Here is a 19,290-nt window from a genome sequence, read left to right on the forward strand (position 1 = left end):
ATCATGATTAAATAATAATAATAACATATTTTTATCAAAATTCGACTATGGCATAGTCTAGAGGTTTAATGGCTAAAATCGCCAAAAAAACCGGCTGATTTTACATGATTTGTAACCATGTAACAAAGTGCAGGGGGCTTCAGCCACTGCACTGCAACATAAAATCTTAAGTTTTTAAACATGTTAAAACATTTTTTTAATTTTTCCGCCCTTTTTTCTTTAATAACTTTTTTGCCGGTCAAGTTCTGCTGCCCCTTCCTTTTTGCCGCCCCTGCTTTTACCGGGGGGGCTGGTGCCACCAAAGCTCCCCACCAATACGCGCATGGCATATTGATAAACACATGCTATCAGCAGTAAGTGGGATATTGATTGACTACTTGCTATCAGCAGTAGATGGGTATTGATAAACTACTAGTACTTGCTATCAGGTGATGGGATATTGATAAACAACTTGCTATCAGCAGAAGATGGGGCATTGATAAACTACTTGCTATCAGCAGTTAGATGGAGGTTGATAAAGTACTTACCATCAGCAGTAGCTTTTTTTTTATTGATAAACTACTTGCTATCAGCAGTAGATGAGATATTGGTAAACTACTTGCTTTCAGCAGTAGATGGGATATTGATAAACTACTTGCTTTCAGCAGTAGATGGGATATTGATAAACTACTTGCTTTCAGCAGTAGATGTGAGGTATTGATAAACTACTTGCTATCAGCAGTAGATGGGATATTGATCAACTACTTGCTATCAGCAGTAGATGGGATATTGATAAACTACTTGCTATCAGCAGTAGATGGGATATTGATAAACTACTTGCTATCAGCAGTAGATGGGATATTGATAAACTACTTGCTTTCAGCAGTAGATGGGATATTGATAAACTACTTGCTATCAGCAGTAGATGGGATATTGATAAACTACTTGCTATCAGCAGTAGATGGGATATTGATAAACTACTTGCTATCAGCAGTAGATGGGATATTGATAAACTACTTGCTTTCAGCAGTAGATGGGATATTGATAAACTACTTGCTTTCAGCAGTAGATGGGATATTGATAAACTACTTGCTATCAGCAGTAGATGGGATATTGATAAACTACTTGCTATCAGCAGTAGATGGGATATTGATAAACTACTTGCTATCAGCAGTAGATGGGATATTGATAAACTACTTGCTATCAGCAGTAGATGGGATATTGATAAACTACTGACTTGCTAGCTATCAGCAGTAGATGGGATATTGATAAACTACTTGCTATCAGCAGTAGATGGGATATTGATAAACTACTAGCTATCAGCAGTAGATGGGATATTGATAAACTACTTGCTAGCTATCAGCAGTAGATGGGATATTGATAAACTACTTGCTATCAGCAGTAGATGGGATATTGATAAACTACTTGCTAGCTATCAGCAGTAGATGGGATATTGATAAACTACTTGCTATCAGCAGTAGATGGGATATTGATAAACTACTTGCTATCAGCAGTAGATGGGATATTGATGAACTACTTGCTAGCTATCAGCAGTAGATGGGATATTGATAAACTACTTGCTATTAGCAGAAGATGGGATATTGATAAACTACTTGCTATCAGCAGTAGGTGGGATATTGATGAACTACTTGCTATCAGCAGTAGGTGGGATATTGATAAACTACTTGCTATCAGCAGTAGATGGGATATTGATAAACTACTTGCTATCAGCAGTATATGGGATATTGATAAACTACTTGCTATCAGCAGTAGATGGGATATTGATAAACTACTTGCTAGCTATCAGCAGTAGATGGGATATTGATAAACTACTTGCTTTCAGCAGAAGATGGGATATTGATAAACTACTTGCTATCAGCAGTAGATGGGATATTGATAAACTACTTGCTATCAGCAGTAGATGGGATATTGATAAACTACTTGCTAGCTATCAGCAGTAGATGGGATATTGATAAACTACATGCTATCAGCAGTAGATGGGATATTGATAAACTACTTGCTATCAGCAGTAGATGGGATATTGATAAACTATTTGCTATCAGCAGTTTTCATGGGATATTGATAAACTACTTGCTATCAGCAGTAGATGGGATATTGATAAACTACTTGCTATCAGCAGATGGCATATTGATCAACTTGCTATCAGCAGTAGATTGGGGTATTGATTAACTAATTGTCATCACTAGTAGATGTGGGTTGATAAAGTACTTGTTATCAGCAGTAGATGTGTATTAATAAATAAGTCAGTGTACAAGATTTCACACCACCGTTATATCGTTGTGCGCCCTTAATTTCACTTCTTAGAAAAACCCATGCATTCTCAATTTAAGCATTAAAATGAGCAGAAATTTGCATAATTTTAGCCAAATTTGGATTGGTCATGATTAGTAATATTATATCCTGCAAGTGTACCACAGATGGGCGAGATCAAATAACTTTTAATGATTTTAAGCAGCCTTTTCTTTACAGAAACACTAGCATGGTTTTGCCTGTAAAATAGGCAATTCCCAGACATCGTAGACTTCGAGGGCCAGTCGTAAAAAATAATGACGGTCAACCTATATTTTTTCCCAGCCAGAGGGATCAGGCAAGGGCTGATTTCAACCATGATAGCTGTCGCTTAAAACTGAGTCGCTCCTGTGAAGAAAAAATGACGCTTTCTTAAGGCATATTTAGCACATATCTCTATGGGACTCTGATTTGGTGGTGTGAGATCACAAGATTCAAATGTGTTGAAGTATTTTGCTGTGTTTACTTCGAACATCCATATTATTCTTGAATTGTTTTCAAATGCACTCCAATTGTGAGACCAAAAAAGGACAGTAGGGCCACCCATGCCTGCCTGGGTGGTCTAAAACTTCTATATCAGGTGCATTTTGCTTGGTTTTATTTTTGCATATTTGGTGGTTTGATAGAGGCCCGTCATCACTCCGTGAAAATGTTTGCAATCACAAAAATATATGTATACAAAAATGTTGGCTTATGCTGGTTTCATACTACCCTGCCGCTTGCCGCTGAGTGGCGCACGCGCATTGCAGACAAAACGGACACAATAAATGCTTGTCATTGGTTGAAACGCCCTGCCGCTTCCCGCAGCGGCAAGCGGTAGGAAAGTATGCTGGAGGCTTTATACTTAGTTATATGTGTATGAGAAGAAGAATAAACAAGCACACAAAGTTTGATTTATTTGATTATTTTCTTTATTTAATGCTTAGTTCTTACTAAGGCAGCTTTAAATGTCAAAAAATATGTTTCAAGCATTCTATTATTTAATACACGTTGTCTATAGTTTAACCGGCAAACAACAAACTAACATACCCTCTTCTAGTACTGAGCTGTATATGTTTATGTACAGTATCATGCATTACCATATTATTTACAATTTTACATTACATGTATTACACATGTGGAAATCTATTTATTTACAATTATGCCAGATCAAAACAATTAAATTAGTATTCACCATCATTCAATGTAACAAAATGGGCTATACCAGTTGAAATCCATACACCCCATAAAAGACATGACTTTAATCTCCCACACAGAGAGTGTGACTTTGAAATTGGGTTAGCTTACGGTGACCCCATTTGAAATATTCACCCCCTGTGTGGAAGAATAAGGTAATGTCTTCCATATAGGGGGTGTGTATTTCAACTAGAATAGCCAAAATGTAAATTATGTGACACACGAGGCTGTTCCAAAAAGAACTTATAGAGAACTTTAGAACTTCTACCACTGCAGGACTCACAGCGCACATACACGAATCACATGGGAATCATACAAGATTTATTTTGGAAATCAATGAGATAATACAAGAGAAAACATAGGGATATTCAATTAAAAATCAAATATACTTCATGCTTGTCTTTAAGGGCTGGGGTATGAACGTTTGGACAGTATTTATTTTGGGACATTAGATCACATCAGACATATCGAATTGCATTCTGAATACGAAGAATGTCATTCTGATATCAAATAATTTTGTTTTTTGAAATTGCAAATTAATACACATTTTATGGCAAATCATTAAAATTGATATTTTTGATATTTAACAGTACTTCACGCAACCTTTATAAATCTGACGATTTATACTTAGCGTGTATGTAGGTGGGATGAAATGCGACGATCAATTGAAAATTTTGACCTTTCATATTGAAGATATGGATTTTTTCCTAAAACACCCAACAAAAATTAGGTCTTTTGGGAAAAAATCTATATCTTCAATATGAAAGGTCAAATTTTTCAATTGACCGTCGGCTTTTCCTCCCTGCTACATACACTTTAAGAATATATCATTAGATTTATATAATTTACTTCGAGGACTGTTATATATCAAAATTTGAAAAAATATCAAATTTTTATAATTTGTCATAAAATTTGTATTATATTGTGATTTTCAAAAATGAAAATTATTTGATATCAGAAAGACATGCTTCAGTATTCAGAATGCAATCGATAGGTCTGAGGTGCTCTCATGTCCCTCAAAAAATACTGTCGAAACGCAATAAACGCTCATTTTAGATCCCTTAAAGTTATAATCCAGATATTTGGTTTCTCTTTTATAGCTCACAACCCATTTTATCACCTCATCAAGGTGTTATGAAGAAATAGTACAATTAAACCGGCAAATATGCCTGACAGGGTTAGAATTGTACTAAAATTGATTCTCGCTAAGATTCTTGTAATCTGTGCGAATCAAAGATGATTCTCGTAAAAAAAAAATCTAAACAAAACCAAATATTCAGGACTATCAAATTTAGCATTGCGATGATATTCTAGCTCTGTGCAGCAAACCGTAAGCTCTTTCCTACATACAACATGCATGCATGTTTGCATTGTCTATTTACTGTACAATCAATTCCATTTTAGACATTTTCTATAGTTTTATATCTTTTTTATGTACAACTTTTATGTTCAACAAAATAATTTTCATTTTTAGTACATTGCATATCTTGGATGGAATATTTCTTTCAATAAACATGTTTCTTTCAATAAACAATCAATAAAATAAAATTGATTCACAAATTCCTGCTCCACAAATCAATCCATTGCAATACATTTGTGGCCCTATATCAATTGATGATACAATTTCCTTCTAGAAACACCTGGTTGCTAAGGCAACATACCAAGCTGGTGTGTAGTGAAATCAATCCTAAACAATTTCTCTGCATAGTTTACCAGGAATACAGAGCCTGTTGAATAACACACTTAATTAACACTGACCCTGCACCACCATACACACAAGCCTGGCAGTTACCATGGCAACCGGAAACCTTATATCGGTCTAAAAGACTTTGCTGTTAATTAAATAGCTTCATTATATTCCTTATAATGTTAATTACCTATGATGCTCATGTACCTTGGTATTAATTGTGTCGCCAAATCATGATATACTACATGTATTATTTTGAATGAAAGTGTACAAATTGTCACTTTCTGAATTATGAACTCATTTTGTTATTTTCAATTTAGTCAAAATATATCACTTATTTAAGTTTGAAACTTGTTCATTTTAAAAGCTCTAACCCCAATACATGTACAAAGAATTTGACTTATACCCCTCTCATTACTTTGACAATTTGACTAAGAAACTTTACAAATAAAAATAAGAAATAAGAAATTGGCATAAATTTGACCAGCGCTATCTGAACATCATCACTCAATATTTGTATGGTGTGATATCCTAACAATTAAATCAATATGCAATTACCAGGTATTAAGACAGAGATCAATAGCCTCCTTCTATACCAATGCAACTGCCATTAAAGTAATTGATTGATTGACTAAAGATGTCAAAATAACCAGATGCCATTTAACCAAAGCTATCAACAGGTACAAAAATACTATAGTCTATAATTTCAGCAACTTAATTGTTCATATTATTACATTTTTTAAAGGCATAAACTGATTTACTATTCACATACTTGGATTACTTGTTGTAATGTTAATTAAAATGTCATAAAACCTAACATTATTTTAAAGCCATATTGTAACATTTCCATAAAATAGATTTGTATTCTTTTCTACAAAATATTGGTTTTTACTGTCAGATAAAGTTGCCTTTTCAATTCTGAGCTGAAGAAAAAAAATCACAATTTAATTCCAGTGCTGATGTTGCCTATATGCGTGTACTGTCGATTGTGACTGAGTTCATCCTATATATCATATTGATGTGTTATGACCATTCCACACGCCATGTACTAACAGTGTCATCAACGTAGGCATTCGACTAATTTCAATTGTATGGATTAACCAATGGGACACATCTTTATTTATTAAGGGCATGACTTTTGCATGGTATGTTAGTTCATTAATGTGTAATTAAAATCATGTAAACATCAGAATTATGACAGAACTTGAGGAAATCTTCCTCAGCAAATGTTACAATATGGCTTTAACACTGCGTACCTCTTTCTTTAGTCATTTGACAATACAAATGCATTGTAAATTAATAAGCAAAAAGGAAAGCGATTGCCAATTGGTACACATTGCACCAGCATTGTAAGAACAACTCTAAGATTGCTTGCTTGACTGATTATGAATCCATCCACATTAGAGCCTTCAATCATGCATGGTGCATGTATAACTGAACATGCTCGAAATAAAAAACAAAAGAAACAAATTAAGATATTAATTAAAAGACCAAACTTTCAACAGTGTTAATTACAATTAGACAGTGACTCATGTTTCCAAAATTAGCACAACTAAAACCGCCATAAAAATATTTCAGTTTTTTTTTTATCCACTCTCTCATATCAAAAACTGTATTTTACACACACCTCGACCATCTCCAAAATTGCTTAATTTGTCATCAACTGTTTTTGCTCTATGCTACATTGTATATATTTCAGTATACAAAATAGATTCTATGATACAAAAGTTGTTGGTATGGAGAAGGGTGACATTATGATTTCAACAGATATTCTGGGTGTGGGGAAGGGGGTAATATGAGCAAAATAGTTACCAAAATACCAACATGTCAGCTGCTCTTGGGATGAGGGTATTGAAAGGGAAGAGAAAGGTGGAATTCAATTAGAGAATCAAAGGAAATTGTTTTTCAATCGCCTTATATAGCTATATAACATGGGTGATGATGTCATTATTTTATTACGGTAAGTATTTTATTATACTGATATTGCCAAGTTATGTAGAGACTATAGATAAATTAAACATGGCAAAATAAAGCTGATTTTGCTAAAATTATGTAAAATCAGCTGTTTTGGGGCAAAAAATTATTAATTTTGGCTGAAAAAGTTTAAAAACAATATGTTTGCAAAAAATCTTCAGATTTTTTTTCAGATTTGTCAAGATTTTGATGAAATTTTAGCCTCCAGAAAAAGAAAAATGCCAGACCAACCGACCCTATATTTGAAAGGTCTGTCTGCCCGTAGACAGGTATTTTTTCGTCGCCAAATAGAGATTAATTTACCTGGACTTTAAATCAATCAGTCCAGCTGTCAGACTCTCATGATCCCTGATTAGGTTGAGTGATGCGCTGGTGCGCAAGGTGTAGCCTTGTAATTATACAGCACAGCCATGAACTAAAGAAATTGTTTAGAATACATTCCAATATATCAAAGAAATTGAATGCATTAAAACATAACTTTTGAGCACTTTAAGGGCATTGAGTTTTCATAATGCAATGCTTGCACTGAATTTTGATAATTGAACAGAAACATGGAAAACATGAATTTTACGGAGCAGAATTGCAGGGACTATTTCCCTACAATATGACTATCCCCTTTTTCTACATGCCCCCTTTGGGCTAATTCAGCATATCTAACTTGATTGTTTTTATGTCAACCAAGAAAATGCCATTTACAAGCCTTGTGATGATGTTACACTTGACTTTGAGTATTTGAATACAGCTGTGGCTCCTGAGTGCATGGTCTGCTTGAATCGGCTCTTATTGGCTGATTGATTTTAGCAGGTCCCATTGCACACATCTTTTTCACTGTAGTGAGCATCCATGAGTGCTGAGAGTGAGTTTATGGATACAATTTTACCAACGTCTCTGGTGCTCTTTCAAGCTAGAGTGGCTTGTTCCATTGAGAGTTGCTGTGTGGGTGTTCTCTGCATACTTCCGCTACCGGTACGCATCCCTATTGCACTGGCTGCTCTACTAGAACCGGCACTCCGTCTCTGCGCTTCTCTCATAGCCCAGATTTCATGTCCACGTTGGTCTAACATTGTGAATTCATAACCAGCATTTGATAAATTAATAGCGGGACATAAGGCGTTCTCTTTAGGAATGTATTCTGTCTTATACATGGTGCGATCATCAAATGGTTCCGAGCTAAGATTAGCTGTACGATCAGGGCCCAGGCTACGTACTGGGGGCGCTTGTTTCGGGATATAGTGAGACCTATAGTTCGTCGTTCCCTCAAATGGTAAGTCTGGCCTCTGGTAAGGCTTCTGTGTTGGGTCACCGCGTCTCTCGGGCACACTGCTCCACTGCCTGAAATCTTGACTGTAATGTGTGCGGTCGTCAAAAGGCGCTTCTGTCATGCGACCAGTCGTTTTTGGCCTCTTGTGGCTTGGTGGTCTGATCTGATGAGGTGGGTATGCGATTTTTGATGTTGTTGCTAAGTCCATCTCACCAGCTGGTTTTGACCATGATTCTGGTACGTGGGGTTGGGGGCGCTGCCCTTCCCATGGTCTGTAATCAGTTTTAAAAGTAGTGTTGTCATCAAACGGCGTATCAGAATGGAGTGCATCAACTGGAGGCTTGAAGCTGTCCGATCGTGGTGCGTTTGTACCGGTAAAGTCACGTCTGAACGTTGTCATGCTGTCAAATGGATGCTTGTTTCTTTTGTAGGCCTCCTTTGGCGGCACATAGCGAGCCTGTGCCTGATGGGGAATATAGTCCAAGCGATGACTTGTTTTATCATCTAGTGGGTCTTGGGATTGATATGCAGAGTTTGATGGTTTCATGTTTGGTCGCATTTCAGCTCTCTTAGGGGCATAGTCCCGAGTGAAAGTAGAAACTCCATCAAAGGCTGCATTTGGAGGTATGTAGGCATTCTGCGGTTTCGGGGCGTCTCTTGGTGCAAGGTCCCATTTGCGGTAGTCATCTGGAGAAAGGAAAAAAACAATGTAGATTTTATATTTATCAGGTGTCTTAATTTGCATTTTAAATTAACAGAAAGGAAAATACATTCAAACTTTGAACAGAGGAGCAAGTCTATGGATACATTTGAGAGAAAAACAAAAAGAGTCATTTAATTGGGCGAAGACGACTAGGTGAAGTTCATCTGTTTTTAGAAGGCTTCAAAATGGAAATTTCTAAGCCTTTAGAGTATAACTCTTTAACTCATGAATAATTCTTCACAGTGGCATAGATTTCTTTGTAGAGATAATCTAGTCCCTTGGTACAAATATGCATGAAACAAGCTAAAAAGCCATTGCCATTTTAAAGTTAAAATGGTCAAATATGATGTAAATTTGAACAAATTCACATGAAGTGCATGACAATTTGCAATTTTTAAGGTTTAGCATTCCTAGGGGGCAAAAACCTGGTCTTTAAAAAATCCTTGTTAAATAAGACAGAGGATTCACAAAGGGCTGATCTATCTTTTTTGTCAAGATTTTACCTATTAATATTTTTTGTCAAGATTTTACCTATTAATATTTTTTGTCAAGATTTTACCTATTAATATTTTTTGTCAAGATTTTACCTATTAATATTTTCCAAGAAGGAAGTCTCCTCCCTCACTCTAGTTATCACTGGAAGACACCATTGCCTCCAGAGTTTGAAAATAAATCAAATTTTGAAACATGCTTTTGCAATCTTGCTATGTGTGTCTGGACTCCAGATCTCATCAGGCAACTGACCACTGGACTAGTTGTGTGATAGATGGCATAAGAGAGTATGAGTGGAATGCACCAAAAGAGTCATCTGTGAGAGTCATGCATCAAAGAAGTCATCTGGGACCGAGATTAAAAGCAACCATCACTAAACAAGACAGGAGGACTCAGTTTGAACTTTTATCTCATGTATGGGACTAAGCCATCAAGACGATACATAGTTATCTATCATGTAACCCATCCAGCAGGTCAGATGCCTGATGAATTCTGGAGGTTCCAGATGCAATGGGCTATTCCAGTTGAAGTAAACACTACCCCTGTGGAAGATTTTGGAAATACCTTCCACAGGTGGAGCAAGTTTTTAAAATGTAATTGGTCAGGGTAAATCATTTTGAAACCAATACTCCCCTGTATTATAGCTTTACCTAGATATCTTTCACAACTGGAGTGAGTATTTCAAATGGAAGTTACCCAAAATGTGTCTGTTCTATTCAAAACTTATACTCCCTCTGTGGAAGACTTTAGCTAAATCTTCCAAAGGGGTAGTGTGGATTTTAAATTGAATAGCCAAATATAGGGAAGCTTCCAAACTTGATTTCCAAATTCTATTTTCAACTACTGGATGTCTAAGAACATTCTCTCATTTGTAAGCCATTAGTCTTACCTGTGTATGTTGGGTGTCCCCTGAATTCACCAGTTGGTACATGGTTTGTGTGTGTACCCCTAAAACTCTTGGGCATATCAGCTTTTCTTGCAGGATAGTCTTTGGTGTATGAGGTCAAGAGGTCAAAATCACCATCAGGTTTTCTGTAACCATCAGGAACATGGGGAGCAGGGCGTTGTGCATCGTGAGGGATGTAATCAAGTCTGTGGGGAAACAAGAAAGAAAATTATTAGTTATTCATTGTTTTTGGTAGGCTATGTGATGTGGTATATTTAGAAAGTTGCACCAATGAAGTTTGGTTTTGCATTCAGTTCTCCTCAAGAATTACTTTTCAATTTTGGACAAGTCAAGTCACCTCCTTTGTCTATTTGCAAGTTAAAAGTAACAATCCTTTTCTTTTGTTATGTTTGTAAAATCAGCTTCCTCTTGCATCACAAAATTGATTGCCAATGTGTTTGTTTGTTCTGATTCACGATGCGTAACTCTATTTACTGCTTAACTACCGGTACTTGATATTCTATGAGCAAAAAGGATTAGTTTATCTTTCTGGGTTTTTTTTTCTGTTCCTCTTTTTTGCATTCATAATCCATATACTAAAAATGTTAAAAGGCAATGGTTGATAAAGATAAAGTGGTAAGATTTTATAATAATTTAATCAATATTCAAACAAACAAACAAAATATTATATGCCTAGTTTTCTTTTTTTGGGGTGGGGGGTTGGGTTGGGGGCACTCAGATATCAATTGGTGTGCACTCATGTAACCAAACTGATTTTCAAGAAAAAGGGGTGTTTTTGTCAAGCCAGTTGAACATGTAAACCTGTTTCAGGGGTCATAATTTAATTCAAACTTGCACAGAGGGTCAAATTTGGTGTAATTACACTACTGCATCCAAGTCCATGTGTCGTCACCAAAACTTTAGGGAGTATTTTAAAAACAGTTGGTCAATGGTGTGTACACTATATGGTTAAGTGGGCTGATCCTTACCTCTGTGTGGTAGCATCAGACATAGGTTCTCCTCCTTGCAGCATCTGTTGATTGGGTTTAAAGCTCTCCCTCATCCCAGCTCCTGGATAGGACTTGTACTTATTAGCATACTCTGTTAACATACATGGTCCGTGGTTCTTGAGTATGGTAGATTTGGCTCTGTGTGGGCATCGATGGCGCCTGCAGAAATGTAAAAGAGAAAATGATATAAATTGGACATTAAAAAAGCAAGTGGTTTTCTTTTACAAGTTAATTGAACAATACAGTTGTGATAATCTCTGGCTATTCCTGCTCCATATCATGGTGAAGTCAATTCTCGCTATTCGCAATAAGGGCGCCGCCAGCGGTTTGCGATGTAATCGTGATGTATCATGGGAAAATTGTGATGTATCATGGGAAAAGGTCGACATCCAAGTCCACGCAATAATACTGAATATTACCATGCTATTACATAGGAACACATGACAATATTTTTTAGTTTGTCAATATAACGGTATTACACGCAAATCGATAGAAAAAAAATTAATTGTGCACATTTCAAATCACATTATTAAGTATTATTGAGTATCGATTCGCGTGTAACACCTTTATTTTGAAAAACTAACAAAATATTGTCACGTGTTCCTATGTAATAGCATGTAAATTTGTTGATGTGAATCAATGGTAATTTTAATTTTTTGTTTAATTCAGCATTTTGCTGTGAAATGATACAAATAAATGGGTAAACAACTTGTTCCTTCTTTATAGAGTCATTATAACATTGTTTTCTCTAAACATTAGGTCTTTTGGTTTATGGGAAAAAACCCTGGGTCTTTGGGTTAACTGTGAGCATTTAGACTTGGCATTCAGCAAGTATGTTAATGTATGGTATAACATTATCTTTGCATAAAAAACAACATTTCCTGTACAACTGTAGATGCTCCAAAAACCATATGCGAGATGTTTTTTTTTAAACTTGTGTGTCAAGTAAAATTGCTTCAAATCTAAATTATATAGTGTGATTTTTAATAACAGCTATTGATTTCAAACTATGAGAAAATATCTCAATTTTTCTTATGAATTTTATACATGAATATGTATTTTTTTCTGGATTTTTCAAATTAAAAGTGCATAAGAATAGCTCTGAAAACAAAATGTGCATGTGTGCCATATGAAAAACAGTTTTTATTTAGCCGTATATCCCTGGCTTCTTTCACACAAAAACACAGGCAATGCGAGCTAGTCGTTTGTTTTGTATTTTTTGTCTATCGCTTATTACAAATCAATAGAATAGGATAGCATACTGTTTCCTGAGCAACGGGCTCCATAAATAGGTGTACTGATCACCTGTTTACGTGTACGTCATGGATACACCATTATTGTATATTATTTAGATGTACTTTCGCTAAATGTTACAGGGAAATTCATAAAAGGTTAATGTATTTTTTCTGTTAATCATGTGCATCTGAAAAATATATGATTTTTAAAACATTTTCTGCTACGTCACCTGCAACAAATTTTTATGTTGCTCACAAAAAAGGGGCAACAATCTGTCTGGGCAATCTATAAGTCATATATTCACCAATCCAGCATTTAAATTTAAAGCATGAATTAGCTGATGTGCAAAAATGCAAGTAATGAAACTAAAATATATTTTACTGATGAATACTCTATATTTGGCAATTGACTTCTTTATCTAGCGATTCATGTTTCCAACAGTTTACAGTTCTAACCCTTTAGGCCTAGAAATTTGTGACAATCTGAGAATCTATTCTCACAATTCTGTGATCTATTCTCTATTCTGAGCCTAAACACTAAGAAAATGGGAGAAAATCTAAAGATTGTCGTAAAATGCTGTTGCCAGATTGTAATTGAATTCTTGCAAAGTGAACAAAATACTACCTGGCTTTTAAACCACCAAACACATCATCCTGCACATCATTCTTATAAAGTCGATCTTGCTTTCTATGCAACATTTGGAAAGATCCTAAAACTAGTCCAAAATCAGGATAAATTTTCCTCTTAAGAGTCAAGACCATTATTCCTAACAACAGATTCCATTTCCCCCATCAGGAAATTTCCTCTTAATTTTCATCTGAAGAAAATTATACATAAATACCACAGCCTTTAAAAATCAAATTCTGCAACATCTTAAGATTACATAAAATCATAGTTATTACATCAACTTACCCACACTGACAAAGCTGACAAATGCACTCTTTGGGTGCCATAATATCGAGACACTAGTAAAATATATCCTAGTAATAGATTCCTGAACCGCTAATATATCACTTTATAAATCCTGGTAATTTGTTAGAATAAAACTGTAACTCGGTGATGTATCAGTCTGCGTCTACTCCTGTTGGTAGTTAGCGATCACTGCACAAGACACAATTTTTCTTTCCACCTGTCTTTATGTAAGTTTGTTGACGTATCTATAGAATTCTGACTACCATGGTGATACCATTAGAGCGGCAAGTTTGTGCTGTAATGAGCCATTACTAAAAGCTTCCTTTGGTTACCATAGTTTTAAGCCAGTGGCATCATGATCAATTAGCAACAGAGTTACTAAAGTGATATTATTAATTTCCGGTATAATCGATATTAATTTGGTAAAATTTGGAAGCTTTTGTAAATTCTGGTGTATAAAATAAAGAAGAAAAAACACCCCAAAGAGCTGCAGGCTATACATGATGTCCATTTTGAATTTCAAATGGGGTTACCTGAATGGGCAAAGTTCACAGGGGCCTCTAATTTATGTTGAATATCTTTAAAAACACCCCAAAGAGCTGCAGGCTATACATGATGTCCATTTTGAATTTCAAATGGGGTTACCTGAATGGGCAAAGTTCACAGGGGCCTCTAATTTATGTTGAATATCTTTAAAAACTTGATCAGAGGAAAAGGTTTTATAATTGTGGTAATTAGGCATTGATTAATTTAATACGGTACCTATATCATGTAGCACTATTGAAGGGTGTTGTTTAATCCTGGTTATTTTAAAATCAGAACAAATACCTTTAACACTACAGCTCTGTAACTCTGTAAACATTAACTGTAATTTGCAGATCACATAATTGTCAATTATATGTCAAAACATTTCACTGTTTGATGGATTTCTTGGAATAATGTTTGCTCAAGTCCTGAATAAGTATTGCTGTTAGGACTGGAGTATGGGTCCGTTGCCAAGTGGCAAGGCTAGTAGGAAACAAAATGGCTAATTTATACAGGTTATAAATTTCTCAGTGCTTTACAAAATCAGAAAAAAATCAAATTTCTACAAACATAGCTCTAGTTAAACATACCTTGCATGAGATATGACGTAATATATAAGGATACAATTTGCTATCTGTAAGTCAATGTTGGAGGCTTCATTAATTATGGACAACATGCAATCACCTCACATTTTCAGCATTGCTGTATTCTTCCTTTTTGTCAAATTTTGAAATACCGGTACCCAGAGAGGTTTTTATACCTCGGGTAGTAGACTTATTCTTCATTTTCAAGCAATTAATTTCAAATATTTTTACCACAGTGCTTATTCTTCATTTTCAAGCAATTAATTTCAAATATTTCATACATTTGCACCACAATGCTTTTAAATGCATATTTTATTATCTAGTACACATTTGAAAAAGGCATTTAAAAGTTAAAACCCTATGAGTGGTATGATAATTGCCAATCATTACTAAAAGTGCTTTGCAGTGCATACCGTATTTCCTCAAATAGTCATTCCCCTTCAAATAAACGCTCCCCCCCAGCAGTTTTTGTGATGAAAATAACCCTAAAACTAACGCCCCCAGTATTCGATTTACCACCTGCACATTTGCAGATGACTTTGATTTTGTGCAGGTAACTTTTCAAATGTAGGGCCTACTCTGCACAAGTGCATACTATGTACCGGTAGAATTTTAGTCGTAAATTACACAGTTGGAATCAGAAACATACAATGTGCCTCTAATCAAAGAATTAATATAAATATTGGTCCGTTATGAAATGACCACAATACCTGCACAGAATCAAAGTCACAGGTGTGCAGGTGGTAAATCGAACACTGTTGGCTGTATTCCATAGTGACGTATTGTGGGGCACCGTGAATAAACAACTTTCGAGAAAATCAGGGTCAAAGAAATGTCCATTATAAAATGTGTAAATCAGACGTATACATTAATTATATTTTGTAATTGATGTGAAATTTCTTTAGTAAATTAAAAAGATTTTATCTTAATAGAACTTTCAAAAGAAATGAAGACACATTAATGGCAAATTGAAAACAATAAGTACAAAATGATACGTCTAACGTGACTATGGAAAACATGCAAAACGCAATACTCTAACCTTATCGCAACCTTATACCATCTCGGTCGCTGTGTAATCCTTTTTACTGTTTGTCTGCTCAATTCCATAGTATGGAAAGTAACAAACTGATGTATGCCGCTATGACTAGTATGAGTGACATACAATGTTTTTCATTTGCCAATATTTCTAAAATTTGTTTACTATTTAAAATGTGTACCGTATGAAAAGTGGCATATGGTCCATATTGATAATCGGCGCGGCGCGTAGTAGACGTCCTTGTCACTTCTGCGCGATCGCAATTCACAGAAGTAATAAAAAATTAACTTTACATGTTTTTAGGTTGAATTGTGCTGATACTTTGTCCACTCCCAACACTCAATTGCACTTTGTAATGAAACGCCAAATGTACTTACCGTATTGTTTGTAATACGCCCCGGGGGCGTTGCATTTTTCCAAAAGGGGGCGTTTATTGAAAGTAAATTGTCAGTAAAAAAAGCTTAAAAATTGTGTTCAATTTCCCGATGGTGCTCCTATTAAAAGGAGGGATTTACACTATACATGATGGCGGCGCCCACGGAAAATGATATTTTTGTGGGGAATACAACAAAATTACACCTGTAAGTGCATGTCCATGAGTGAAATTCTACCATAATTAGGCAATGAAATGGATGGGAGTTGAGTCATAATAGGTTTTGTCCATTCAATTTAGCGATCGTGACTGAAATGTTTGCATTTTTGTCAATTTTCACAGAAAAATTGGAGGGGGGCGTTTATTAGAGGGGGAGCGTTTATTACAAACAATACGGTAATTAATTATTACTGAGCTAATTTTGACTGCTGATTTAGCAAAATGACTCGGCTATACGCCACTATTATCATGATGGAATACATATGTATGAAGCCGACTAATTGGTAACAACAAGCAAACAACTGTGCACAGAACTGATAAACAATCACGCTGATTGGCTGACCAACGCACTTCTGCGCGATCGCAATTCACGGAAGTAATAAAAAATTAACTTTACATGTTTTAGGTTGAAACTTGAATTGTGCTGATACTTTGTCCCCAGCTACAACATGCATTATCATTCACCAGATTCATTAACTCTGGGATATTAAAGTTTTATTCAGATTTCCTTTTACAAATTAAGCGTACTGCTGGCCGTCCAGCGAGTATTATTTGCACAAGGTCCAATATGCACACGCTTGACGTCGCGCACGTATACGCGATGGTTAAGCTGTCAAAGGAAATCCGAATAAGACTTTATCATACTACATGATTATGATTTCAAGTTTCACAAACATAACAAAGATGACAAAAAGTCTAAAAAATAAAAATAAAGAGAAAACAAAAAATGCATCCCAGAAGAACGAACAGAACAGATGCCTTGGCACTTCTGAAGCTTTCTGAGACTGAGCCGGAGGCAAAGCATAATTGCACAAAAGACAATATCAATCAAACTTGTTTTCACATCAATTAAAGTTTATAGTACCTCCTGAAAAACAAAAATTTTAAATCGTTTAGGGACCGTTCAGAAATACTTTGGTGGGGGGGGCTGGGCACTTGGAATTTTTGGAGTCAAAACTTTTTTGACCCCCCCCCTCCAGAGAACCTAAAACTTTTTTGACCCCCCTCTTTAGATATATGAAACTTTTTTGACCCCCCTTCCAAGAGGTTAAAAAACAGTCTGAGGAGGGGGGCTACTCCATTTGTGCAAACTCAGTCACAATTATAGGCCTGAAAGTTCAAGGTGTTTTTCACATGCTGTGACTTGTATGAAGTTTAATTTCAATTTATGCATTGTAATTTTGTTTCATTCTCAGTAATCAAATAAATAAAAGTAACACAAAAAGGGAAATTGACAGTGGCGTAGCTAGGGCTTGGGGGTCCCAGGGCTAAGGCTAGGTGTCGCTCCCGATTCTTGAAATAATTATTGCGCCGGAGCACAAATAGGGCCTACCGCTAATTAATTTTGGTTATAATGAAAGAATATCGGTCTTAAATTGATCTTTCAAATGACTTTGTCCTGAAATGCGGCATAAGCGCTTGCTAAAATTTTGAATTTCATCGCTTAGAGTAGCGCAGAATCGATGCTGAATTGGTCAATTTGGTGCCCCTAAGAGTGGCGCCCAGGGCACATGCCCCCACCTGCCCCCGTCGCTATCCATTGGAAATTCAGAGCAACATCTGGGCACATACTCAAGATTTTTAATACTTAAGACTTGTTTATCAGGGCGTAGCCAGCTTTCTTAGCCAGGGGGCAAAATATAAATTTCGGGCAAAGACAAAAACAAATCCTGGTTGCATCATTTTGACCCGGTATTATCAGTGGGATACATACATAATCACCCTTTTCTTATAGCGACTGTAGAATACATGTAAAGTCTTTGAGATTCCAAAAAGGCTTTAATGGGATACCGGCAATGAGCGCGCGTAGCGCGCCCCAAAATGTATTTTACACTATTTTGGGCCATAATCGTGGTAAAAAGGGCTTTATTATACATATCTTGCGCCGGTAGCGCCAAAAAAATTTTGTATGCTCTTGTTCTTTTGTTCTTTTTTTGTTTAAAACTTTTTGACCCCCTCCTTTGGTAACCAAAACTTTTGGTCCCCCCTTTGTGCAACTCAAAACTTTTGTGTCCCCCACACTTTGCCCAGTCCCCCCACCAAAGTATTTATGAACGGTCCCTTAACTAAGCTTACTTACCCACACAAACATATTTCGCAAATACATTTTCTGCCCATGTTGGACAACAGCACTGGCGTGAAATTATGCCAAGCAAATCCACGTCAAAAGTGGCGAAAACACGCAATAAATTACTCAAAATTTGTCTCAAATTTGTACACCAAGTACTGAATTCAGCTGTCAGCATTCACTGAGCGTTTGCCAAGAATCGATGCCTAGTTTCCACGTTGTTTAATTGTCGTGTTTGCATCAAGGACAACAGCTTACTTCAATGGTCGCCAAGCCAACAAGTACACAAATTGACAGTGATCAAAGGCGGAGCCTGGCTTCCCCAACGATTGCCCTTTGACCGCTGCGGATAATTGATTGATTTGATCAATAACAAAATGATTGTAGCGAGGTAGCGTCGCAGTTCAATACAATACGTGTGTGGGAATAGAATCTAAAGTCGCGGTGTGGTTGTCTAGGGATGACGTTATCGTCAACCAAGGGATAATGGTCTCGGGTTCAGGTTTTGGTTTGTTTCGGCTCATATGGTGTACAGTGTTCGTAATGCAGTAAAATTGCTTTAATTGGTGGCTAAATTTGAGCTTTGTGGGAAGGTACTGAAATATGTGTGCAACTTTTTCCGGGAACTTTTTGATATTGTTATTCAAATTTATTGGGATTTGGGGCGATTTTTCCCGAACTTGAAAACCATATCAGTTTGTCAGACACTATAGGCCTAGATGAATTATTTTATGATAGGGAAGTTTTTTGAACGTGTGTATCTTTGGCCAATTTTTTTTTAAATCTAAAAACTTGATTTTTTCCACCCAAAACTAGCTTTGAACCACCGCAACTAGTTAACTTCTAAATAATAAAATAC

At 36.0% G+C, this 19,290-nt stretch overlaps 1 protein-coding gene across 2 annotated transcripts; it reads right to left on the reverse strand.

Annotated features, from left to right (window-relative positions):
• Nucleotides 1-7,312: 7,312 nt before the first annotated feature.
• Nucleotides 7,313-18,725, reverse strand: LOC140171326 (stabilizer of axonemal microtubules 2-like). Of its 2 annotated transcripts, none has more exons than XM_072194567.1 (4): nucleotides 18,444-18,725; nucleotides 11,458-11,637; nucleotides 10,472-10,674; nucleotides 7,313-9,074 (listed from the first exon to the last, which is right to left on the reverse strand). In XM_072194567.1, the coding sequence occupies exons 1-4, from the start codon at nucleotides 18,479-18,481 to the stop codon at nucleotides 8,026-8,028; spliced, it is 1,470 nt and encodes a 489-aa protein (XP_072050668.1). In that variant the 5' UTR covers nucleotides 18,482-18,725; the 3' UTR covers nucleotides 7,313-8,025. The 2 variants fall into 2 exon arrangements, with proteins under 2 accessions (XP_072050668.1, XP_072050667.1); XM_072194566.1 differs by lacking the exon at nucleotides 18,444-18,725 and adding an exon at nucleotides 13,627-13,796.
• Nucleotides 18,726-19,290: the final 565 nt, after the last annotated feature.

The sequence above is a fragment of the Amphiura filiformis genome, chromosome 15 (genome assembly GCF_039555335.1).
Source record: "Amphiura filiformis chromosome 15, Afil_fr2py, whole genome shotgun sequence".
Taxonomy (NCBI): Eukaryota; Metazoa; Echinodermata; class Ophiuroidea; order Amphilepidida; family Amphiuridae; genus Amphiura; species Amphiura filiformis.

Excerpts from the sequence above, each read along its gene's own strand:
- LOC140171326 (XM_072194566.1), bottom strand. The coding sequence starts at position 13,667 with ATGGCACCCAAAGAGTGCATTTGTCAGCTTTGTCAGTGTGG. Across the intron at positions 11,638-13,626 it reads TGTCAGCTTTGTCAGTGTGG|GCGCCATCGATGCCCACACA; the intron begins GTAAGTTGATGT and ends ACATTTCTGCAG. Across the intron at positions 9,075-10,471 it reads GGGACACCCAACATACACAG|ATGACTACCGCAAATGGGAC; the intron begins GTAAGACTAATG and ends TCCTTTCTCCAG.